The sequence below is a fragment of the Odocoileus virginianus genome, chromosome 20 (assembly GCF_023699985.2).
Source record: "Odocoileus virginianus isolate 20LAN1187 ecotype Illinois chromosome 20, Ovbor_1.2, whole genome shotgun sequence".
Lineage (NCBI taxonomy): Eukaryota > Metazoa > Chordata > Mammalia > Artiodactyla > Cervidae > Odocoileus > Odocoileus virginianus.
The window spans coordinates 45,986,167-46,011,932 of record NC_069693.1 but is presented as its reverse complement, the minus strand read 5'-3'; the positions used below and the strand labels follow the sequence as shown (position 1 = coordinate 46,011,932).

The 25,766-nt window shown below is 57.5% G+C and overlaps 1 protein-coding gene and 1 long non-coding RNA gene across 4 annotated transcripts in view; one reads left to right on the top strand and one right to left on the bottom strand.

Moving 5' to 3' along the window:
* PIEZO1 (piezo type mechanosensitive ion channel component 1 (Er blood group)) overlaps positions 1–14,122 on the bottom strand; it is a 56,373-nt gene extending 42,251 nt beyond the window's left edge. For 2 of the 3 annotated variants that reach the window (XM_020911698.2, XM_070451409.1), the window contains exon 1: positions 13,730–14,122. In XM_020911698.2, coding sequence (XP_020767357.2) covers positions 13,730–13,793 — 64 coding nt within the window. In that variant the 5' untranslated portion in view covers positions 13,794–14,122. The remainder of the gene's footprint in view (positions 1–13,729) is intronic. The other variant, XM_070451410.1, reaches the window with a different exon arrangement.
* On the top strand, positions 7,055–10,206 carry LOC110149331 (uncharacterized). The gene is made up of 4 exons (XR_002317428.2): positions 7,055–7,144; positions 8,977–9,173; positions 9,441–9,579; positions 10,065–10,206. It is a non-coding gene; the product is annotated as an uncharacterized lncRNA (long non-coding RNA).
* Positions 14,123–25,766: the final 11,644 nt, after the last annotated feature.

Here is a 25,766-nt window from a genome sequence, read left to right as displayed (position 1 = left end):
CCACTACCGTCTGCTCACAGAGGAGGGAGGTCCTGAGGGCCACAAGTGGCCACGGTTGCTGGGCCAGTGAGTGACCAAGCCAGGTCTTTCACTGTGTACGAGGCAGCCTCTCCGCAGCGGGAAGCAGCAGCCCTCTCATGAGGTCCTCTCAGGGCGAGGCCTACTCCACAAGCTCCTCTGTGTAGCTCCTGTCACCCACAGACAACTCCATGCTCCCTACTGTGCCCCCAGTCCCCCCAAGCTATGCCCACAGCTCCACCACCCCTGGGCTTTTCCCTGAACTAGCCATGAGACTCACACCCCTCCCCACGCATAGAGGGCCTGCCCAACCCCTGGCTGAGCTCTTCACCACCTCTTGTGGACAATGGACCCTCCAGACTGAGGCTGGAACCCCCAAGGGTTTGTGCTGTCACGCGAGAGACTGAGGCCAGGCCATCTCCCTCTGTCCAGCATCACAGACCCGGATGTCCAGAGTGGCTGAAAGGTGACCCCCTCCAACTTGCCCGGCTCTCAAACCACATGGTGGGAGTGTCCCTGCTGGCTCCTGATGATGGAGTCAGCTCCCTAGACAGAGAAGAAGCAACCACTTAAGAGCAGACAGCGCTGTCCCCACACCCCAGGGGGAGGCGGCGGGTGGGGACAGGGCAGTCCTGGCCAAAGCCATACATTCAGTTCCTGGAAAAAGAGGCGTGACAAAAAAGATCGAACACTGCCTCTCACCCACCACATCCTGTTTTTATGGAAAACTAATCTAATTCCTGACAGCAAAGCAAGCAGCAGACATCCGCGGGGGTCCCCAGGGACCTGATGGATAGGCCCCCCACAAGGCGTGAGGTGGAGCTGGCGCCCATCCACCCCTAGGGTCAGAGCCCCCATCCCAGCACCCCTGACTCCCCAGGGAGGCTGGGATTGACAGATCTTCCCTGGCAGGAGGGGCAGGCCAGCTCCTGTCTACATCCCCTTAGTCTCAGCTGGCCCTGCTCCAGAGGGCCTTGACTGGTCAGCACATAGACAATGGTCACCACAGGGCTGCCACCCACGATGGAAGGGTCACAAAAGATGAGGACGCCCTGAGCTGCAAGAAAAAGCTCCCAGGGCTGGTGGCCTCATGGACACAGGACTCTGGCTCAGGAGTCCAGTCAGCCTGGGCTGGGGTCTGTAAGGCAGGGACACCAAGACCGTCCCTCCTAGAGGCTGGTTCATGGGTGGTTATCAGCTGGTGGTTCTCTAGCAGCAGGGAGAAAGCTTGCTGATGCTCGCCAGAGGCCTGGCCTGTGCTTGGTCCACCTGCCCACAGCCCAGGGGCCCAGAACCCAGCCTCAGGTCACCTCCCACCGCTGGTGCCCCCTGACCCTGCACTCCCTCCCAGGCCCACCTGCTCCTAAGGGTCAGGGCCAAGCCTTTGGGAATGTGCAGGCTCCAGTCATCATAGGGAGGAGGCCGCCCCCAACCTGGCTGCCACTGGGTCCCCATGGGGTACCTGCTACACAGGGACAGGCCACAAGGTCTATGTCCCATCCAGATGCTGCAGCCAGTGGTGGGAGAGCAGGGAGGCCAGAAAACTGGAGGAGGCCCACAGAAACCCGCTCCCAATGCCCTCCAGAGTGTCTCTCCACCCAGAGGGGCTCCCGAGGCCAGAGAGGTCCCCCATACAGATATGCCCACCAGCAGGGCACCTTCTCACTCCCTCTGCCAGCTGAGTATGCAATTCCATCCTCGCACCCTCATCAGACGAATCCCTCAGAAGCCTGGGCAGGAACCTGATGCCAGGACTTCCCGTCCCTGTGCCCCCCGATGCCAACCGCATACCCACCCCCCGGATGGGTCACAGCCCGGCTGACATCTGGTTTTGAGGATCCAGTTTGGGACTGGGAACCAACTCAGCTTCTCTGGGCTGCAAGACTCTCTCCTGCTCCCTCAGAGGTCAGGCTGAGGCAGACAGACTCTTGGTGGGGGCGGGGGGGGGGGGGGTGCACCAGGAAACACGGCCAGCTGCCACAGCCCCAGGAACTCCAGGCGCCCCCACCCAGGCTCAGGCTCCAGGCAACATCCTCCATTCCCTCCCAGCCTCCGCCAGCAGCCCAGGGTCAGCCACATGGTATCCAAGCTGCTGTTCCAGGGGAGTGCCTGGCCGCTGTGACTTATTCAGACCCACTGCATTCCACTGCATTCGCCTGAGTGAGGTGTCCTCACCCCACCGCCCCCGCCTCAGCCAGGATGTCACCAGCAACTCTGCCCCAGATTCCCCCCTGGTGAGGCCGCCGCATGTCCTGAGGCTCAGGGCACCTTGATTAAAGTGCTGGGCAGCCAGGCTTCCTGAGAGGCACCTGGGGGTGTGGGCGTGGTGGCAGACAGCCTCGCACTCAGTCGCATTCAGTGACAACTGAATATTTCCACCCACGTCACCTGGCAGGTCACCCTGAGGGCTGCGGGGCCAAGCAGGGTAGGTGCTAGTCTCACAACTAGAGGTTACGACAAGTAGGTGCAGAGATGCAGGAGCCTGGCGCAGAGCAGCCTCCGCACCCTGGCTCCGCTCTGGACGGCCTTCCCCACAGCAGTGTGTCCTGTTTCTAAAGGTAAGGAGTGCAAGGCCCAGAGAGGCTGAGTCAACTTTCCCCAAGGTGCCCAGCAGCAGAGCCAGGCCTTGGGCCAGCTTGAGACTGGGAGCGGAGAGGTGACAGAAGCTTGTCCCCGGAGTCTTTCCACCCCACTCCTCTGCTCTGAAGGCACCTGCCACCCAGAAGGCAGAGGGAGGAATGTGCGGCCTCAAAGCATGGATGCTGAAGTCCTGCCTGGCAGGTGCTAGGCACACTGTGGCCTGAGTCCCGGCCTGGCAGCCCCCTGTGACAGAGCTCAGAACCAGGCGGGGGATCGCCTGAGGTCCCAGGACAGCCCTGGCAGGCCCCCACACTCCGCACGCAGAACAGGACTGGGCAGGGCACCAATGCGCAGGAGTGAAACAGGGGTGATGACATCCAAACACCCATTTATAAACACCCCCGAAGCCCTGGGACCATCCCAGTGGGAGGCTGGATTCCAAGCAGAGCACTGGCACGACCGCCCGCTACCTCTGGGTCCAGCATCGTGTGTCTCCAGACCTGACGTTCCAGGTCTGTGGTCAGAACGAGGAAGAAGCAACGTGACTCCAGAACCCAGTGCTGAGTGGCAAGTGAGGAGGCTGATGATAGGCCCTTTCCCACAAGGACAGCCCGGTGGACTGTGGTAGCCCGGCTGTGTCAGGAGCCACCAGAGAGAGCGCAGGGCAGAGAGGAAAGCGGCTTCAAGTTACAAGGAACCAGCAGATGGGTGCTGGATGCCTAACTCCTGGCAGCCTCACTCACACCATGAGGCCCCTCACCTGCAGGCAGGAGAGAGAGAACAGCCTCCGCTCCATCCCTCTCCGTGGCTCCAGTGCCTGCCGCCTCCTCGCCTGAGGGGTGACGCTGGCGGCCCTGGTCCTCAGGTCACCCCTGCGAGGGAGCACCTGCTCCCACCCCGCCCCTCCGCAGCAGCACCATCCCCAGGGCCCCTTCATCTCCGAAGTCCCAGCATCCCGGCCCATGACCCAGCCCCCGCAGGCACCCTTCACCTCCTGAAGACATGAGTGGGCTCCCCCTGACCCCCCTCCACACACCCACCAAACACCTAGAAGTGTTTCAGGCTCTGGAATGTGACACAGCCTGTCCAGCCCAGAAGTTTCCAGGAGCTGCCTCTGGAGGCAGCCATTCCTTCTCCGTCGGCCTCGGGTGCCCTCCAGGCCCCTGAGGGTGAGGGGGCTCCTCTGTTCAGCATGGGCACCCCCCTCCCCGGCAACCCCTGTCCCCAGCCTTTCATGCCTCACTCTCACGAGGAAGGGAGCGGACAGGGTGGCGTGGGCACTGCCCTCCCTGTGTGGTCGGTCACCCTTCCAGTCTTCACGGTGTGAGGGAGGCAATGGTGAGGGTAAAGGGGCCGCGTGGGGGTGAGGTGGGAGGCGTGCCCCCCGGGGAGCGGAGCAGAGGCTTCTCCCTCCCTGGGTGGCCCAGGTTTCATTTATTCAGTGAAAGCCTGGACAGAGGACCCCCCAGCTGGAGACTCCACCTGCAACCCCGGGACAGAAGCCACCCCCGCCCTGAGGCCCCCAGTTCCTAAGGACCGCAGTCTGATGGAGCAGCTGCTAATGGGCCCACAGAGCCGGGGTGCGGCCCCCAGGGAGCAGGGAACACTGGGACCGAGGATCCGGGGCCCAGGCCCTCCCCCCACCCCAGAGCTGCCTCCAGGCCAGAAGATGCCCCAGCACTTTGCTTTCAGAGCTACTTCTGCCTCCTGAGGTCACATTATCTGCCCGTTCGTCAGGACAAGGTTTCGGAGGCAAGAGAGGCCCTTGCTGGGGTCACCTGGTGACACTGCCCACCCCAGGGCCCCTTTTCTGGACCACTCAGGGGCCCCCACAGGGCCTCAAGCCCCTGTCTCTGGGTCACCCACACCCCTGCCTGTGCCCCCCACCCCCTGACCTCCAGAGATTAGGGCCTGACAGGCCAATTCTCCCCAGCAGGGAAGGTCTGCACCACTGATAAGCAGCAGGATGCTCTTGGAGCAGGCAGGGCTCAGAGCCCACGGGGCCTCTGCCTCAACCACTTCCCACTCACAGGGCTGGGCACAGGCCCACCCTGGCCAGGCCACAGCAACAGTGACAAGGAAACAAGCGCCCAGGGACAAATGGGTACCACCCCAACAGCAAGGGTGGAGATGAACCATGAGGGCGCCTCCTCACAGGGCGGAGAGGCGGGCTGAGCGTGTGCCGAGCTGGGTAGGGCCCAGAGGAGGCAGGAGCAGGCAGGAGGCAGGGTGCCGGCCACCCTGGACATGTACGGGCCCCCAGGACCAACCACCTCCCTAGAGGGTCACATAAGACTCACACCCCAGAGTGTGCATCCAACAGCGAGGCTGTCTTGCCCTCGGACTTGGGGGTCCGATTCTGGGGGGGCTTATCCTGGGGGACAGGGAACTGTCAGGAGGGAAAGCCAATGAACAAGAGCTGGTCACCGTGTCTATGGGGACCACAGGAATGGAGGTCAGGAGGCCAAGACCATCCCTGCAGCAGTTGAAATAGACCCACTTCATGCAACCAGCGGCTGTGGGAGGTCACGTGTCATGACAGGCAGAGTGAGGGTCCCAGCGGCAGCAGTGATGCCAGGACGAGAGCCTGCCGTGGCAGGACAGAGGCCCTGGAGGAGGTCTGAGAGCCGGCAGAGCCCTAGGTGGGCGGCGGGGGGGCAGGGGGTGGGACAGGAGGGCGAGCGGAGGGTGCAGGAAGGGCACGGGCAGGGTGCAGGGGAAGCAGGAAGGTCCGGCCCAGTGAGCGGAGGGGCCCACCCGCCAGGAAACACTCAGAGACCCCGCCACCAGCTCAGGGGAGCAGGAGAGGATGTCCCAGTCAGCAACATCCAAGTTCACAGGACTTTGAGCTAAAAACACTTGCCCTTAACCGGACACCATAAAGACGATTAGCTCTTAACCGGACACCATAAAGATGACAATTAGGATTGTAAGCCACAGGCAGGGAAAACCACATGCAGTACAAAAGGGTGATAAAGAGCTTACAGTTTCACGTCCACAAAGAACCCCCCCGAGTCAGAAATAAAAAGATAAACAATCCAATTTTTTTTAATGGGTGAAAGATTCTTAGAGACACACGCCAGAGAAGATACCAAGGTGATGAGCATCACTGGCATCAAAGTAACGCAGACTGAAGTCTCAGGAGATGCCACTTCACACCCACAGACCAGCTGGAATCAGAGGCCAGCACCACGTGTGGCAAGGGTGGGGCACCCTGGAACATCCCCAGATGACTACCAGGAGGACAGATCGGAGCCTACTTGCAGTGGACAATTGAGGCCCGTGACCTGGCAACCCAATGCCCAGGAGTGAATGAAACGCATGAGTGGGTCTGTAGAGATGCGCCAGCTAGCAGCCTACACCTACTTGCCAGGCAGGATGGGTGACAGGATAAGCAAATGTGGCACTGCTTTCAGGGGACAAGCCAGAGCCAGAAGGGACCACCGCCACACGGTCACAGACAATCACACAAACTCAGTACTGAGGGGACAGCAGACACACCACTACACGCCCCCAGGGGTCCCTCAAGCATGGACCCCCAGAGTAGGCAAAACCAAGATGAGGGCAGGGGGGACGTGCAGTGCAAGAGGCGGAATTTTTTCCCAGTCCTTGGGGAGGCGGTACGTGGCTGCACTCAACTGTCAACCCAACCTCAGCTGTGAGGTCTGCTCTTCACCCTGAGCTCCAGCTGTCCCCATGGAGAGCTTGATGTGTAGGCTGTGCCATTCTCCCCTGGGGGCTCTGTGGGGACCCCAGGGCTTCCTAAATCTGGGCCAAGTGTCGGGGGGGGGGCAAGAGGGGAAGCCATGGGAGGTGGTGGCAGGGGGACAGCTGGCAGGTTCCAGGGTGAGGACAGATTTGGGGAGTTAGCGGGCCAGAGAGAAGTTCTGCAGGGAAAGAGGTGCAGCCAGAGGAAGGAACCGGGGGGTCACCCATGTGTTGACAGGTGCCGGGGCAGGGGGCTCCTGGGAGGCAGGGGTGTCACAGCCAGAACTCTGGCTCTGGGTGTTCATCTGTGACACAGGGCCACGACTGCCCACCCTCAGGAGCAGGAAAGTGAGTGGAGACTCATTCTGAGGGGAGACTAGAAACCTGGGGGGCCCTGAGCCAGGTGAATGCAGCGGAGAGGGCATGGTGGGCAGCAGGCAGCTCTCGAATGACTAGGAAGGTCACCTGGCCATGGGACGCATCTGGGAGCAGAGTTGGGAGCCGAGGGCCCCCAAGGCTGTCCAAGTAGAGGCTGTGATGCCAGCAGACGTGGATGGAGGCTGCAGGGTTGGGGTGGGGGGTGAGTGGACACTGAGGCAGAGACATGACGCAGAGCTGTGTGCCCACATGACCGGAGGAGACGGTCAGCGCCGGCTGCCCACACAGGCACATGGGGATTAGGGGCCTGGGGACCTGCCCTGCGACATCACAAAGGCAACTTGTGCAAACCTTGTCCCAGCTGCCCCTGGGCCCATGGGAGCCAGCCAGGGTCTCTGCCATGAGGTGACTCATTCCCCCAAGAAGCAACTCAGGGACACGCCCCCAGCAGGGAAGCCAGGTACACACCACACAGCCTCTGAGGGCTCCTAGGAATGCCCTTGGTCACTACGACCCCTGGCCATCTTCAGGGAGGGGCAGAAGGGGAGGATGAAGCAGCTGAGAGGGGGAGTGGAATCGGAGACCTTGCTTCCCTTTGAAAAGCACCTGTTAATGCTGTTGTAATGATGTGTTGTTTCAGTGTTTTAACCATAAATATGAATCAAGTTAATGAGAGGATGGAATTGGGGGGGGGGCGGTGAATGAGGGAGAGGGATGGGGTGAATGAAAGGGAGAGATTGGGGAGGGGGGGATGGAGGCAGAACAGGAGCCTGGGTCCCAAGGGGAGGCTGGGGTGTGACAGGGCCCAGCCAACAGCTCACAGGCCTGGTGGCTCCTGGGGGTGAGAGAGATGGAGACTCAGGCTTGAGGCTGGTGAGGCTTCTGCTCCGAGGCCCCTGCCCGGGAGCCCAGGCCATATCCTCTCGATTGGTCCCTTCAGACTGGGCCGCAATCCTGGCCACAATCACAGGCCTTTGGCTGCTCATGCAGGCCCAAGGAATCTGTGCACATAGCAGTTCTGTTCTTTTGTTTTCCCTCAGAGGATCCACCAGAGGCCACTGAAGGGCAGGGGACATGGGGAGAGCCAGGGAACGGGCCAGCCGGTACACCTGGGTACCGCCAGGCTCACAGCTGAACCTGAATGGGGCCCAGAAGGCGCATCCCTCACAGCCCACCGCATGGTCAGCAGTTCTGGACTCGGGACAGACTCCTACCTGCTCTCGAGGACAGAAGCCCCCAGGCCCCTCCCGCTCTGCGGAAGCCACGGGGCCTGGTTCAGCCGCCTGTTCACTGGCAAAGGAAACCACAGGAGGCGGCTGAGGTGGCCATGGTCCCACTTTAGCCTGACCCCAGGGAAGGAGAGGAGGCCTAACTATATATACTCTGGGAGACAAACAGCGCAGGTCAGAGCCTGGTAAACAGCCGGCCGTTACAGGGAACTAAAAATACTCCCTATAATTATGTGATTAAAACACACCAGAAAAATCGACCCGCCCCACTCAGCAAAGGCCCGAGACACCGCATGGAAGGGGGAGGCCACGCACGTCGGCCTGAGGTGCCTGGGGTGGCTGGTCTGGGCTAGCACTGCCTATCGCATGCTGGTGGCTTTCCAGGGCTGCCCGAGTGCCGGGCCTCAGCCTCACAGCGTCCTCCCCAGGGCAGAGGCTGGCAACCCTGGGCACCCACAGAACCCCAGCCACGGGGCACTGCCGTGGCTCCAAACACTGGAGCCACCTAACCTCAGGAGTGGGGACACAGCAACCTCAGGCCCTCACTGCTGACCAGGGCCTTGCTTTGGATGAGAGGGAGAAGAAAGGATAAAAGAAGAAGAAACTTAACTCTCATCAGATTTAACTCTTGGTTATTTTATGACAACTATTCATACTTTACTTCTGTAATGAACAGTTAATACAGATCAAAACTTGGGCAGGGATCAAGTCCCTCCTGCCTGACTGTCCACTGGGCACCGCCCCTCCCTCTCTACCCCACCTCAACCCTCCGACTGGCCACCCAGGGGACCTGAGCCCCCATTTGCAGGCCACTCACTGACCTCCTTCCACAGACGGCCTGGCCCTGGGTGCACTGGTCTGGCACCTTGGATCTGCCTTTCTGACCCCTGCCCAGCATGGCAGACAACCTCGCTCCCTCCGGCAGACTGATCTTGTCTGGTGCCCAGCCACCCCCCTCCCAGCCCCTCCTAGCCTGGACCTCCATCTGTATGGCATTTACTAGGGGATACCCCCAGGGATGGCGTCACTGACGGCAGCATGTTTCTTTCCCATCTGGACTCAGCACAGCGTGAACAAACACGGAAAAGGCACTTACAGAACCAAGGTGCCAGAAGCTGGGGGGATCCACACCTCCCTTTACACGCAAGGAAACCTCGGCCGGGTTACAGAGCAGAGTGGGCCCAGCCCCTCCCATCTCACCGCCATGGGCCCTGAACCAGAGCCTAGGAGGCTGCCCGGAGCTCCGTCTCAGGAGACCTGGTAAGGCGATGCTTGAATGAACTTGGGAACAGGTTCCACATGAGCACAGGAGTCTGGGCAGGCAGGTGGGCAGGGTGGCTGGGCTGGCCCCGGACACACCTCCTGTCCTGGAAACCACCTGTGGCCAGCGGGCAGCCCTGTGTGCCGCGGACCCACTTGGCACCCCCAACACTGTGCAAGGGAGGGCTGCCCCGCCCTGCCCCATCCAGAGGCCAAGAGATCAGAGACCTGGCACTGGCCTTCAAGCTTTTATTGTCTCATTTACAGGTGAGGAAACTGAGGCCCAGAAAGAGGGGTGAGGGCCTGACCAGTCAAAGCAAGGCGGAGGCTGGCACCGCCCATGAGCTCGTCCCGCAAAGCCAGCCCCCAACCTCCCTGAGGCTTCCCACTCTGGGCTCTCCCACAGGTAACACCTGCCAATAGCTGCACAACTCACTTGTCCTGGGAAGGAAAACCCGCCAGTGTTCTCATCCCCCAAGCCCTAAGATCCTCATCCAGAGAACAGGCTCAACTAGAGGGGTTCAAAGGTCAACAGTGGGAGGAGCTCACACAGAGGCACTGACCCACCTCCTGGAGGCACTCCAGGCAGCCTTCTCACCTGCTTCTGTAACACCTGGAGCCTGTACCCAAGGGAGGAAGGAAAACTGCTTTGGTAATCAGAAAAGAGAAGTCCACATACAAGAGAGTCTACATAAAAAATGTCTAGGAGAAGGAAATGGCAACGCACTCCAGCACTCTTGCCTGGAGAATCCCTTGGACAGAGGAGCTGGGCAGGTTACAGTCCATGCAGTTGCAGAGTCAGACATGATTGAGCTACTGACACACACACGAAATTGAGGAGATGCTTGGTGGCACAAGTGTACACTTTATCTGTTCTCCCATCTCCTGCAGGAAGCAGGATGGGGCAGGCAGCACCAGAGGGCAGGATGGCTCGCCCCACCCCCCATCCCTCCTGGAAGTCTTGGGGCCTCAGTGCCTGCAACAGCTGGCCTTGGGCAAATAAAAGACTAAGTTGTTTTAAAAAAAAAAAAAAGTCTATATATTTCTAAAAATAGAAAACACAGAAAAGACCAATATTTCATTGGACCAGGGTGGTCAAGAGTGGCTTCCTGTAAGAGGCAGCTCACACTGGGCCCTAAAGATAAGGGGCAGGCCCAGGGGATACCCTCAACCCTTGCGGTGGCCCTGTCACAGAAGGCAGTCCCCTGCGGCTGCACACACAGCAGGGGGCCCCTCTCTCTCTCCATCTCTGAGCACTGAGAGTGTTAGAGGAGTGACACTGCCCAGGAAGCAGCCCCACAGCCAGGACCCAAGACGTTCCCGCCGCTCCATCAGCACTTCCTCTGCAGGAACCTTCCCACTGGCGCATGCTGGTGGGGTGGCTGCCGGCAGGATGACCACTGCGGGCCGTCCTCAGCTCCTGGGCTGACCCCAGCCCCTCCCTGATCACACTGATTCCTCGGGGCCCATCAGCTAGACACCTGAGTCCTGCAACGTAATCAGTCCTGGGAGCGGGCAGGGGCTGCCAAGGCCAAGTCTCCTCCCTAAGGTGGCAGAGGAGAGCAAGACCCACCCCCAGCTCTGGGGGATCTCTGAACAGGACAGCCTGGGCTCACTGCTGGCTCCAAGAGCCTGGCAGCCCGGGAGCTGAGGTGGACTCTCAGGTCTGCGTTCCTAACAGGGGCCCCCATCCTAGGACTGTCTTCCCACTGCCTTCCTGCCTGCCTCGGGGCGGTGTTGAGACAGTGATAGTGAATACCCTACATAGAGGAGGAAGTGTCCCCATTCTAAACAGTGACACAGCAGCGACAGTCAGGCTGGCAGGTGACGTGGCATGCGGTGGGCGTGCCGGAGAGGCCAGAGCCCCATCCCGCAGGAGGAAGCCATGTTGCCACCCTGCACGTGTTTGCCAGTCAGTGATACAGTTACCACCTTCTCACCACCTGCCTCGCCGCTACAGTGCTTCCTTCAGGCTGCCCCTGTCCCGTTAGGTCAAGAGTTGGGGGCGGGGCTGTTCACGGAGAAATCACAAAGTGTTCTGTCCTGAAGTCTCTATAGAAGCTTTCGGCTCTGGGTCCTGACGCCCCCCAGACAACAGGTGAAATGATAAAGGCTGTCACCCTTCCTGGGACGGGGGACTGGGGAGTCTCTGACATAATGAGGAAGTGGAAGTGGGATTTTGGGAGGCGAGGGGTGCCCTAGGATAACCCAAACCCTCAGATGGCCTCATCCAGCACCCACCACTCACTTTGAAATCACTGCAGAATTAACTATTTCTACCGAAGCTCGTCACAGAGCAAGGGGTGCTCAGAAGGCAGCAGGGCGACTGTCCCACCTCCAGCCAGCAGCACAGCAAGATTCCTCTGGAGCTACCCAGCCCCGAGAGCCGGCCTCCGGCCTCCACCCTCTCAGGTGTCACTGGGCAGGACTCTCGGCCAGCTCTACATCACCCTCCCCTGAAGCTCAAGAAAAAACATGGAAGTCCAAGTTCCACACCCAGACACAGAATCCATGTGGGGTGTGGCCTGGGTATACGGGTTTTAATTAACAGACTTTATTTTGGGGGACAGTTTCAGGTTTACAGAAAAACTGAGCCAAGCACACAAAAAATTAGTCATCAGGATGTGAAAAGCTCCCAGGAGATACCAATACAGCCCAGGTGGGAACCCTGAGTAGCTCCACCCGGCATCCAGAGAACTAGAGACCTACCCTCCCCCCAACTTCATCACCCACTTGAGTTGCAGCCAAGGGCCCGAAGAACACAGATTAATTCTCGGGTCAACAAACTCCAGCTCCTGGTCTGAGCCTGGCTCCACTTGTTTTGCTGCAGCCCACAAGCTAGGAGTGGTGTTTACATTTTTTAATGGCTGGAAAAAATATCAGAAGAGTTGATGATGTGAAAATATTTACTATCCAGCTCGTCAGAGAAATGTCTCCCGACCCTGAACAAGGAGACTGCACCATGGGGGGAGGCATGCCCTTCAGGAGGGAGGCCCCTCCCACACAAGCCAACCTGATTCCCCTCATGTCTTCAGAGGATAAGGAGGCTGCAGGTGTGCTGTGGGGCCGTCAGAGGCGAGCCTGCAGTGAGAAGGTTACCGGCTTCTGAGCCCGACCTCCAGCTGGGTCTCTTCTGCTGGCCTGTTAATGTGTGTTTTCCAGAGGCGAGAGGAGAAAGACAGGCCGGCTGACCCTGCGCTCTTCCCAGCACATCCTGGGCTGTTCTGTCCACACAAGGCTGACTCAGACCCTCCTCCCTGACCTCAATGGTTTTCATTGATTCCTGTCCTGAAATTTTTCCCAAGTTTCACCACCTTTCTCTGCTACAAATCAAAACAGTTTGTGTGGGAGCTGGTGCTGGCTGCTCCGGGCCCCCACATTCCTGGCCCACTGGAGCCCACGCCCACCTATGACAGAAGCGGCAGAGTCCACCTGGAGAGATTTAAGAGGCTGTGCAAAGGCTTTCAGAGTAAAACCACCAACACCCACCACGGTCTGACGGATTTCCACCCAACAGAGACGCACAGTGCAAACCATTCCCTGTTTCTCTGAATTAATCAGACCACTTTTCAGCTCACATCCAGTAGAGGCAGCCCCAGAGGAGGGAGCTGGGGACGGAGGGCTGGCTTGTGAAGGGTGAAAGGAGGCTCCGGCACTGTGCCCTGGGCACAGGGAGGCTAGGAGGGGTGCAGAGGGGAGGGGCCTTGAGCAACAAGAACCACAGATAGAGGTTTCCGGAAGGGGTGCAGATGACAGCACAAGCCGGGACACTGATGCCCCGGTGGAGACCTCAGCTCTGGCACCAAGACCAGAGTCTTCTGGGGTCACCCTCTCCCCCAGCCCAATTCAGAGCCACCCCCGGCCCCTCCCGCAGCTCTAGAGCCCAGCGGAGGAGCCAGGGCACCGGGAAGGCAGGGAGGAACCCGAACTATTTTTTCCAGAGCAAGGGCCTGCCCTAGTCCGGCCGGGGGTGGGGACGGGAAGGGGAAGAGAGAGGGGGGCCGAGCCCAGGGCACAACGACGTTAGTTCTGCTCCAGAGGCTCCAGATTAAACAGCTCCAGGCAGGAAGCCCGCCTTCTCCCAGATTGGTCAGGAAGTCGTGATGCAAGTTTGCGCTTTTTTTTTTTTAACACGAAAGAGAAAAAGAGATTCGTGCCCCACTCACCGACGCCCCAGCCCCTCCCATGGGGGCCGACATTCCTCCTCCCTGCCCCTGTGTCCCTACCCCCAGCGCCGCGGGCCGAGGCACCCGCCGCCCTCTCCGGGGGGCGCTCGCCGCCGGCCTTCGTGGGCGCCAGAGTGCCATCTGCCCGCCACCCCGCCGCCGCCCTCCCAGCCTGGCGCTCGGACGGGGCCCCGGCCTTCCCGGCGGGCCCGGCGCTCTCATGCTTCTGGAATGCGGGCGCCCAGGGCCGCGCGTCCCGGGGAATCTCCGCGCCCGCCCGCGCACCATCCTCGGCCCGACCATTCTCGCCGGGTGGCCCGGCCGGAATGCCGGGAGCGGCGACGCAGACCCCGTCCCAGACCAGAGCCCGCCGCGCACGCCCCCACTCACCGGCCAGAAGAGCGAAGGGCAGCAGCAGCCAGTACAGGACGGCGCCGAGCACGTGCGGCTCCATACCCGAGGGGCCCCGGGGCCGGCCAGGGTCGGTCGGCCGGCGCGGCGCTAAGGGGCGGTGCGGGGGAGCCCTGGCCGGCGCATGGCGCACAGGGCGGGTCGCCGCACGTGCCGCGCGCCGCGGCCAGGACCCCGGCTGGTCAGCAGGGACCTGAGCGCCTCCGCTTCCTCCTGCTCCTCCTCCCAGGGCCGGGGTCCGCAGCGCCCCGCCGGTGCGGACGGCCGGGGTCCGCGCTCGCTCCGGTGTCAGCCCTGCCCCGCGGCGGAGCGCTGCGCGCGGCTCTTGACTCTCTCGGCAGCTCGCGGAGGCCGAGCAGGGCGGGACGCGGCTCGGCGGCTCCCTCCTCCCTCGGCCAGCCCGTGGGCCTTTATAAGCTCGGCCCCCGCCCTCCCTGCGTGCCCGCCCCCGCGCCTCCCCTACGGCCCGGCGCGCCCTGGCACCCACTCTGCGGCTCCACGCGGCCCGCGCCCCGCACTGGCCCTCACGGTACGGGGTGGCCAGTGGGGGTCGGAGACCCCCGCTCGGCGCACTTCCCTAGAAGACCCCCCACAGCCTTGCCAGCATTGGCGGGGCCGCTCCGAGTCGCGTGGGTGCGGGCGGGGGCAGCTTCCTCCCTGGCCGTCGCTGCCCGGAGTGCTCCGTAAAGGGACCCCAGCCCCAGGCTTCTCGGACAGCACCCACTCGCAAGTGCGCCCCGGGTGGCAGGAGCAGCTGAAACCTTGCTCCCCCAGCCCGCAGCGCCCCCTGGAAACCGTGGAGTGGCTCGGAGGCCCCGCCTGCAGGGCCGCAGCCGGGCTGGGGCTCGGGTGGGAGGCCCCGTGAGGTCCAACGAGGACTGGGGGCCGCTTCCACCGGCGCCTCTGCCTGCCGCCACCAGCACCACCACGGGCCCTGCCGTAAGAAGGAAATGAGAACTGCCCTTGGGTCAATAGGCCAGGGTCTGAATACAGACTGCATAGGCACTTCACTTGGCCACCCCAGTTTGGCCTTCTCCACCTTGAGTTAGGCTGGGAAAGGAGAAAAAAATAGCCACTCAGTGTGCGAGGCAGAGCCCACGAGGTGGCAGGACTCAGGGCCTGAGGCCACCTGAGGAAGCCGGTGCTGCCTGACCAGCTCCAACACAGGCCCAGACTCTCCCACTCTTCAAGTCAGAAACTTTCAGTGGACTTGCATGAAATCTAGGATTTCAGTGCTGATCGCATTTCTCCCTGCCTCTCTGCTTGCTCCTTCCTAGAGTCATGTCTGACCCTGGACTCTTTCTGGACCCCTTGAGACTTTAGCCTCAGGGTTCCTCCCCAGGTCAGAACCCCAAGGAATTTGGGGACATGGTGCTGAGCTAACTGAGAGTGCCAGGCCTGCCTGTAAGTGCTACCTATTCCCAGCCTCTAGAGATGGCTGGAACCTGGCCACCAGAGCCGTCCCTTAGCAAGGAGGTGGCCAGCGTCTCTGAGCAGCACCAGCATCAACAGAGAAAACTGAAGGACAGCCCACAGCAGCTCCCCTGGGTGCCAGCCTTCTGCCCAGAAGGCCACCGGCCTCTCCAAGTCTCAGGGGACATCCGTGAGCTGGGGTGGGGGCTCAGCTGCAAAACTGTGAAGATTTCAGACAAGGCCACGTAAAAGTGATGTGAAGTGACACACACCCCTGAGGGGTCACCAACAGCCCCCAGGTGACCTTCCATCATCCTTCTTTCCTGGGGTATGGGGTGGAGAGAAGGGGGCAGAGGGAGTGGGGCTTGCCCAGAGAAATGGGCAGAACAGACTCAGCATCAGGGTCAGGGCTCCCCGAGCCCTGTCCTCTGCCTGGCCTGCCCTCAGCATGACCAGGGGCCGCAAAGGGCCCCTCTCAGGACCTGGGAAACAGGGCCTTGTCTGCATAAAGGGTTTAAATGCGAAAACAACAAAAAGTTTAAAAATCAATCCCTTAAGCTGAGTCCATCTAAGGCCTGGGGTACAAGGTTCTAGACTCTGTCCCAAGAGCAAAGCCTGAGAGAGAAGCAGGAGGACTCAGAAAATGAAGATAAGGGGAGGAGAGCCCTGGGCGAGCAGGCCCCCAGACCTACCACGGCTTCAGAGACCTGGCTCACAGCACTTCCCACCTTCCAGTCTGGCTCCAGAACAGAGCGATAACTCTCCCTGCAAAGGAGCACAAGGTATGCTTCCAAGAATTGTGAGCAGCAAGATTGGGAAAAAACTAACTGTTCTGGCCAAGTTAGGAGCCCTTAAAGAAATCACAGTGTATCCTGCAGTGGAGGCTTCAAAGCAGTTAAAGACCCAAGCGATTCTCTGTGTATCAACATGGAACAATCCCTAAGATACAGTGTTACAACTGGGGAAAGCAGCGGCCTTGGACCCAGCCTGCAGCAGATATTCCACTCTCCGGGAGGCATACAAGCCTTAACCAAGCTTGGGGGGTTGCTATCAGATAGGAGGAACAAAGATTGCTGAAATGCCCTTTTGTGTGTTTCTTTTTTTTTTTTTGCTGCACACATGTATCATCTATTCACACAATAAATTTTATATGAGCACAGTGGGGACAGATTCTCAGCAGAAGAACTTCCCCACCTGCCAACTTGCCAAGTATCAGGTGGGGGGAATACTGGCTGTTCAGTAACACAGGTTCTAATCTTTTGCAGAGGAGGACACAGGGGCCTGACAGGGGGACGTCAGCTGCTAAAGGCCATGCCGGGCCTTGAGGGTTCCTAATTCCAAGTCCAAAGCCATTTCTGCCCCACCACCCCATGGCTTGGGGTCCTACCACACTTGTTAATTAAAACAGAAATTTAACCACTATGGAGAAAATTATAAAGGTTCCTTAAAATCTAAAAATAGAGCTACCATATGATCTAGCAATCTCACTCCTGGGCGTATGTCCAGAGAAAACCACAATTCAAAAAGATACAGGCACCCCAATGTTCACTGCAGCACTATTCACAATAGCCAAGACATGGAAGCAACCTAAATGTCCATCAACAGAGAAATGGATAAAGAAGATGTGGTACATATATACAGTGGAATACTACTCAGCCATAAAAAGAGTGAGATAATGCCATTTGCAGCAACATGAATGGACCTAGAGATTATCATACCAAGACAGAGAAAGACAAATATCATATGGTATCACTTAAAAAATACAACTGAACTTATTTAAATTAAGTCACAACTTATTTACAAAGACTATTTGAAGAAACAGACTTACAGACTTTGAAAACAAACTCATGGTAACCAAAGGGGAAACACAGTAGGGGGGATAAATTTGAAGAGTTTGGGATTAACATATACACACTGCTATATGTAAAATAGATAAACAATAAGGACCGACTGTATAGGAGAGGGAACTCTACTCAAAATTCTGTAATAACCTATATGGGAAAAGAACATGGAAAAGAATGGGTATATGTAGGTATAACTGACAACTGTATACCTGAGACTAACACAACATTGTAAATCAACTACACTCCAATATAAAATAAAAATTAAACTTAAAAAATAGTACTTAAGTCGTGGAAGAGCAGGAACTGTCAGGTCCCCCATGGAGAGAGGAAGGTCCAGGGCAAGAGCGTCATCAGAGGGGATTTTATCATTCAGGCCTAACTTTTCCCCAAGGAGATCACAGTTATCCTTACCTGTCTCTATACTTACAAATTATTTCTGAAAGAACCCAGATACTCATGAACAGATGAATGAGTAAACCAAATGTGATCCCTCCACACAATGAAACATTATTTGGCCATAAAAAGGAAAGTCCTATTGCTACTACAACCTGGATAAACTCTGGGTTTATCCTCAGTGAGCAGTGGTTCTGCTCAGTGAAAGAAGTCAGATACAAATGGACAAGTATTACACAGTCCCACTTATATCTAAAATAGACAAATTCATAAAAGCAGGAGCTAGATTAAGGGTTCCTGGGGCTGAGGGGAGGAGGGAATGGGGAGTTATTACTTAACGGGTATGGTCCTTCCTTTTGGGATGATGAGGAAGTTCAGGAAATAGGGGTGGTAATTACACAACAATGTGAATGTACTTGACGCCACTCAATTGCATGCTTAAAAATGGTTAAAATAATACATCTTGTATTATGGATTTTTCGCACTTTAAACAACTAATGTGGGGGATTTGCATGTAGCTAAGAAGGTTTCCCTGTAGCCTACACCGAGGCTTCCTCCACCAGGAGCTTCTCTAGAGGCTACCAAGTTGTCTGTTTCTTCTGGATGTGGTTTTCCTGATTCCTGCCCAGAGACTTGATGAGATTGGGGATTATTTTTTAATTTCCCCAAGTACATTCCCACTGAATCTCCCCAGACCCCTTTCCTGGAAACAAGACCAGGAATTGATCAGCAGAAAATAAACCTTAGTCGTGCTCCTGTCAGTGGATCCCAGGCCAGGCTCCTTCTTCAGGACACGTCCCCCCAGAGCCCCCTCCCATCCACCTGCCCACCTGGAACTGGTCAAAACCCCATTTCCCTGCTCCCCAAAGGCCTAGCCCATGGCTCAGGACATGACTGGACCAGAGTCAGCACTGGTGCTTGGTTCTGAACTCAATGCTCCCAGCTGGTCTGGAATCTGCCTGCCGACCGCACGGGCCAGCTGAGTCCAGAGGCTGGAAATCGGCGCCTACAACACAGAAACGTGCCTATGGGGCCTGTGGCCACAAGCCCTTCACGAGCCACCACCAGGAATTGCGTGGGCACTAAACCCGCACTGTGGGAAAGGTGGCCTGGTGAGTAACTGCGTTTTCCATGTGAAGCCAACTTTCAGAAGTTGGTCAGTGGTTTCCCTACCCCCATCTCAGCAGCCAAACAAGACTCCAGCTGGACAGGATGACAGAGGGACCGGGCCAGAATGGCCTGGTGGTGCTGATGGCCCGGCCCCAGGAGGCAGATACTGCCCAGCTGCAGTGACAAACCGGGCCAGCGCCCAGCATCCTGTGGCTGACAGGCCAACAGGGACAGTAGGCTGAGGGGCCTCACAGAGGTGACAGGCACGGCTGAGACTCACGGCTCTGCCCAGACCCCTGCTCTGCCTGGGAGGGTGGTGGACGGGGACTATGCAGACAGCAGGGGACACTGGCAAAGGAGAGGGGGCGGCCAGGGGCAGAGGCGAGGCTGAAGCACAGCCCTTCACATGAACTGAGGTCATTTCCACCATCCCCATGAACTGGGGTCATTTCCACCATCAGATAGTTCTTGGGATTATGAGAATAAGGATGCTGTGAAAAATGTCCAGCATCAAACTTGCACAAAGCAGGTGACTGAGGAAACAGAGGAGGCAGGTGACTGTGGGGCAAGAGTGAGATGGCCTGTCACCCCTTCACTGATTAGCACCTGGGGGCCTGGGGTCAACATTGCACCTGTGGTTCTAAAGAAAACTGGGGACTCCCTGGTGGTCCAATGGCTGAGTCCACACTCCCAATGCAGGAGGGGCATGTTCAACTCTGGTCTGGGAACGCGATCCCACATGTCCCAACTAAAGATTACACAGGTCACAACTAAGACCTGGCACAGCTGAATAAATAAATCTTAAAAAAAAAAAATCAGTAACACAAGTGTTTCTAACACCTGAAGAAACTGAGCTCAGGTAAGGGGTTGCTGGGCCCCAGGACAGTCCACACTGACCTGCCCCCCACTGCCAGGTCCCAGATGCAGCAGAGGCTCGGGCTGGCTTTGAGGATTCCAGGGCCTCTCTGAGCAGAGGACTCTTGCCCCCTCAGGTCCCACTCAGGCTGTGCTGAGTAAGGCGTGAACAGGTAGAGGACAGTATCTCTCACTACTTCTGCGTCTTCTTCACCCTGGTTGTTCGGGAGATGGTGGTGTGTTCTGAGCTCTCATTGCCCCATCAACATGCTGAAGGGACCCAGGGCAGACCACCAGGGTGTCTCAGGGCAGCTCCCCCGCCCCTGGGCAAAGCAGCAGGCAGGGGCTGCCCAGGATGCGGCAGCCTCAGCGACCAGGCACTCCAACCCGAGCCTGGCAGGACGAGGTGGGCGTCACCAGGTGAGCAGGTCAGCTGGAGGTCCTGCTGGGTCACACTCACCCCTCCTCCCTTCCCACGCTGTCCAAGCTCAGTAGCCAGGCTGCCGCAGCCTCCTCCAGGCCTCTCACCCCACAACGTCCTCTGCACGGCAATGGAATGGTCTATTGTTAACATGGATCTGCCTGCTGCTTTCCTCCCCACCAGCCTTGGAAGAAGTTCAAACTTGTTCACAGTATTCTGCATCCTCTGTGGGCTGGTGGTCACACCTGCCCTGGCTACACTGTCTGTCCCGCCTTCAACTCCCGAAGTCGTGGGCCGGGCCCTCCTCATACAGTCTTTGGATGTGCCAGCTTTGTCCCGTGCTGGTGACCAACCAGTTCTCGCACCTGAGCACAGCCCTAGAGGCAGCACCCTGCCTGCCGGCCCCGCGGACACACAGGATGTCCTCCTGGGCAGTGCACTCAACCACCCGAGGGCACACAGCATCACGTGGGAGAGTCGGCCTGTGGCCTGATCTTGGGCTGCCCACTCCTCTAAGCCAGGGGCTTGTGCCCAGGTGCCTGCAGCAACCCCTGCCTGGCATCAGTCCACCCAGGCTTCCTGCCCAGCCAGGACAGTGTCTGAAAATCCTGCCAGCACGCGGTTTCCACTGCCCTCAGGAGAGACCAGATGCCCTCTGAAGCCAAGCCTGCCCCCTCCCACCAGCACCTCGCCCTCACTGCCTGAGCTCCGGGGGCCCCCAGCCCAGTCAGAGCCCATGGCGGCGGCACCCCCGGTGTCACTGCACCCAGTCCACCTCGGCTGGGTCCGCCTCTCCCAGGGGCCCCTTTATACACTTGTTCAAGGTATGTTTCTGCACTGGCGGCTCCCCAAGGTCCCCTGGGCTCGGTACCCCGAGCACAGTCGGCGCTCCGCGAATGCTGGACAGACGGTAGCCTCACTCCAGCCCCAGTTCTCAGCACCAGCTCACCTTCCACTCGGCCGGACTTGAGCTCTCAGAGTTAGGACAACCCCCTGCTCACCTGGGGGGCGGCGGGCGGCAGGCCTTCAAAGCGTCAGAGGAGGGACGTTTACAGCTCCTCGGGGGTAGTCCACGGGCCGCGGCTACCTCAGGAGGGGTGCCCACCACCACCCTCCGGGGGAGGGAAGGATCCACGCTGGGCAGACGCTGGGGTCATCTGGCTTCCGGAGACAAGCCCTTCGGTCTCAGGAACATCTCTGTTGTCTCAGGTTGTTCACGCAGGTTTAGGACGTCTTGCCACGTGGGGCCACCCTGGTGGGCAAACGGTGCACCGGGAGGGCAGCAGGTGACAGGACACGGGGTGGTCAGGGGAGGCAAGCCGGAGCGTGACAGGACCCTGGGGCTGCGGTGACCAGGTAGCCTGGCGCCCCCTGGCGGCCGGCGCCGCGGCTGAGGTACTCTGTCAGGCGGCAACTGGAAGCTCCTGGAACTGTCCCGCTTTGGCGCGCGGCCCCGCCCCTGGAGGCAGCCACGCCCCTGCGGGCTCGCCCCTCCCATCACGTGGTTCCCACCGCCTGGGTGGGCAACGCCACATGACGGACAACCAGGCCCCGCCCCTAGCCTAGCCCCCACTAGTCCCGCGCCTGCGAGATTGGCAGCTCCAGAGTGCGTACCTCTCCTGTCCCGGGTGGTGCGCGTCCACTCGAGGGCTGCACCCGGGATTGGCCCTCGCCTCCGGCCACCTCTTCTTGCGTCGCAGGGCCCTCGCACTGTCTCTTCCTTGTATCAGGCCCCTGGGCGTCCACACCGCTCTTGCCTGCTGCTGGCTCCCCAGGCCGGTGCGCAGTGGGGGGCCGCTGGCCTGCTCTTGCATTTGCTTTTAGCTAGGTTTTGACACTTTTTGCCCTTATTGGAAAAATTTAAGTCTACTTACAATAACTTGGGCACGTGATTCCACTCTTCCAGTTTCATGATTTCAAAATATAGAGTATTTCCATGATAATTTAGCATTCTCCAAATTGAGATGTGCTGTCAGTGTAAAATACAGGCTTCACTTTATATGATTGGTACTAGTGGTTAGTACTTCGTGATGATGATGATGGTAATAGTAAATTTTATATTGACTTGTTGAAATAACATCTTGGAAATACGGGCAAAGTAAAAATTTATCTCACAACTGTCACCTTATCTTTTATACTTTTTTAATGCAGCTACTAAAAAAGTTAGACTACACTTGTGGCTCCGGCTACATTTCTTTTGGACAGCACTGTGGTAGACAGTTGACATCTGAGCAAGAGTCCCCCACCCCCACCCCGACCTGCTCTGAAACCAAGTGTGCTGGTGACAGTATCTGTCCTCATCACGTGAGAGTCTCAGGCTCAGTTCCCTTTTCCATGATTCTCACGGTAGCCTTCTGACACCAGGTTCCCTTTAGGTCGCCCTGGTATGGATGAGGAGACCCAGGTCTGGGGAGGGGGGAAGGGGAGACTTCTTGGGTCACTCACCCTGGAGCCAGTGGCTCCCACTTTGTCCCATCCTGTTATGGAGCCCAAGGTTGCCTGGTGGACAGTGAGCCAAGTGCCAATGGATCCTGGCTGAGAGCCAAATGTCTTCACTGAAGGTGAAAACTGCCTCCATACTTGGCCACGGACCTTGGGTGGCAAGCCAAGACCACTAAAAGCACCCTGGTGGCTGCCAGTGGGGGCTTTTGGCCAGGTCCATGGGAGTCCCCAGAAGCCTGAATTCCACCACGAGTCTCTGACTGCAGAAGAAAGAGCAGCAGACTGAGAGGCAGAGGTAGGGATACATACACAGCTCCCCAGTGCACCTTCTGTGTGCTGGGAGAGTCAGTTTCTTCACCCAAAACGGGATTCCACTTGTAGGGTGAGACAGATAAGGCATTGCAGTCACAGGGACCAGGGCCTGCACACAGCACACCTCAGCAGATGCCAGCTAGTTTTCTTTTCTGAAACTGGTAAAATCCATAAGTGGCTACACACCCCAGGTAGTTGTTGTGATGTGTAAATGGTGCCAAGGCAGAGCACTGGGGATCCGAGACGCAGGTAGTGAGGCGGCAAGATTGGCAGGAGCAGCAGTGGGGCTGGGTGGATCCTAGGGAGGTCAGACATGGCCGTGGTCCAAACTCGGAACCTACTGCAACTCTTCGTATTTTGGTGTGTGGCTAAAGTGATGGTAGTGATGGTGATGATGGCAAGCCCCATCTGCTTGAACTGGCTGTGGTCCGAGCGCTGTGCTGAGCACTTCACTCACACTAATCCTCATGGGCCAAGTAGTATTACCATCCCTTGTTACAGATAAGAAGACTGAGGCTTGGGTGGTGCAGCCACTTGTGTGGAGTCACATAGCCAGATTCCACTTGGGCTGTTTGACTGCAGATCCTTCACCCATTCAGACCCCAGCTGTACACCTCTAAAAATTACTGAGGACCCCTAGGGGCTTTTGTCGATGTGGGTTATAGCTATCAATATTTGCCATATTAAAAATTAAAATAGAGGCTTTAAAAGCCTATGTATTAGATCATTAAAAATAACATGGACCCACACTTTAAAAAAATGAAAATGAGTTGTACTTTCCAAGACAAAAAATGTTAGTGGAAGAGTAGCATTCTTTTACTTTTTGCCAGTCACTTTAAAGTCTGGTTGAATAGGAGGTGGCTGGATTCTTACAGCTGCTCCACATCCAATTTGCTGTGATGAGCTGTTTTGGTCAGAGCATATGAAGAAAATCCAGCCTCACATTGGGGATGCTGTCTGAGACCAGGGCACAGTGACAGAGGGAGTGACAGCACCAGATTGCCCGAGTCTGTAAACTTCAGCTGTGGCATGATGAAACCAAACCCTGGGCTGAGGAATTCTTCAGGAAAAGCAAATTGGAGACCATGACAGTCCCCCTGGACAACCTCCAGGTTGAAAGTTTAGGTCAGCCCACAACTAGTGATGTTCCTGTATGTAGATCCAGAACAGGCCTGGCTGACAGAGCTTAAGTCCACAGGCCTCTTAAGGAGCTGGTGGAGGGACTAAACTAGGTCACTCCAGTCAGGGAATGGGGGTCACCTGGGTGGGCACGGGCTCTGGCTCACCTCAGATGGGTGGGCTGGCCAGCAGTGGGGGCATGGGTTTGAATTTCAGCTTGGTCTCTTGCAGGGTCTGTGACCTGAAACAAGTGGCTCAACCTCTCTGACCTCAGTCTTCATATCGATGAAATGGGCATATCTGTAGAATCTATGTCCTAGTTAGCTGTGTGCATCAGATGCAGCAGTATGTATAAAGCTCTCAGGACTAGACCCAGCACATGGTAAGCACACACACTTTGGTCATTAATATTCAATGCCTGAGTCTCTTCTCCTTGTGGTCCTTCTTCACTCAGTAAACACTGGTTGATCAAATGACTGAAGGCACAGTTCCAGATCTCCAAGTTTCTGCAGGGAAAACATCCACAGACAAGGACCCTGGCCCCTCTGCCATCTGGTTTCTCTCCTGTCCAAGCATTTCAGCCAGACTGTCCTCTCTGAGCATTCCACACCTACAAACTAACCTGACATGTCAGGTGGAAACTTGTCACAGAAGGGGATCTTCCTAACCCAGGGATTGAACCTGCATCTCCTACATTGGCAGGTGGATTCTTTACCACTGCATCACTTGGGAAGCCCCAAGATTCCTTGGGTGGGGAGAAACAGAAATCCACCCAGGCACTTTAAGCAAAAGAGGCAGATGTGTGGGACGGAATCAAGGCTACCTCATAAAAATGTGGGCCTCACAAGAGACCAAAATGGAAAGTATTAACAACAATCTGAATTAGCTCTTCTATGGGGTCACAAGGCCCTTACTCTGTCTCTATACACACGGTGAAGGCGGCGGTCCTCCTCCATCTCACTTTTTGTCATCAGAGGAGACAGAGGGGATTCCAACTACAGAGTCCTGGGTCCCAGAAGTTCTGATTGGCTCAGCTGCCCCTCAGACCAGAGGGCCATGTGGGGGAGGGCTGACACTCCATCACTGAGGGGGGTGGGCAGTTCTCTTGTGAAGGAGCTGGCCCCAGGGTTGAAGTCACCCCGAAATGCCTACTCTCCAGGGTGTGTATATATATATATGTGTGTGTGTGTGTGTGTGTGTGTGTAAAATATCACTGTGCTATACAGCAGACATTAACTCAACACTGTAAAGCAACTATATTTCAATAAAATAAATTTAGAAATTTTTACTGGGTGGCTCAAGCGTACACACACCAAAACAAAACTGTAGCAAAATGTAGCCTTATAGTCTCGGCCCACGAATAGCTTGCTCCTGTCTGTTAACAAAATATGGACCTAGTTGTGGACACCCTTTATTACATATGGGAAACGATGCTTCTATACCACCTGTCTCAGTGGCTCCCAACTTTCTCACTCTTGTCATTTTGCAAACAGCAGCCCGACAGCTGTTCCTGTTCCTTTAACTTTTCTAAAGGCACAATTCACACTCTTTATACAAAGCTTAGCAAAGATGGCAAAGTAAAACGCCAGTGTAGTCTGTTTTCACCCCCTCCCAAAGACAACCCTTGTGATTTAGTTTCCTCCAAGACCTGCGGTCAGACTTCAGGACCGGGCTAACTGCATTCTTCTGTGAAGGGAATTCCACAGACACTGAACCTGCCAAATAGCCCGATAATCACGTTCACCCTTAAAGAAGTGTGCAATTCAGTGGTTTCGGTCCGAGAGGCACACCCCCCTGCCTCAGTGTCCGGGTCCACACTGAGCCTCAGGCTTGGCCCAGGACGCGCCCCCCACGTGCACAGCGCCCTCCAGGTCCGAGCAGCCTGACGCCAGCTTTACTGCACCGTATTAGCACAAATTTCCGCTGGAAGCAGCGTACCATTTCCCTCTTTGCCAAGACAGCACTGGCTTGGCGCCCACCCGGATCTGCGCCGCCTAGCGCAGACCCCGCCAGGGCCTGGAAGATAGCGGAGGGACCGCCAATGTCCCCAGGTCCTCTCAGCGGCGCATGCGCGGCAGAGGCAGCCCGAGCCAGAGCGGCGCGAGAG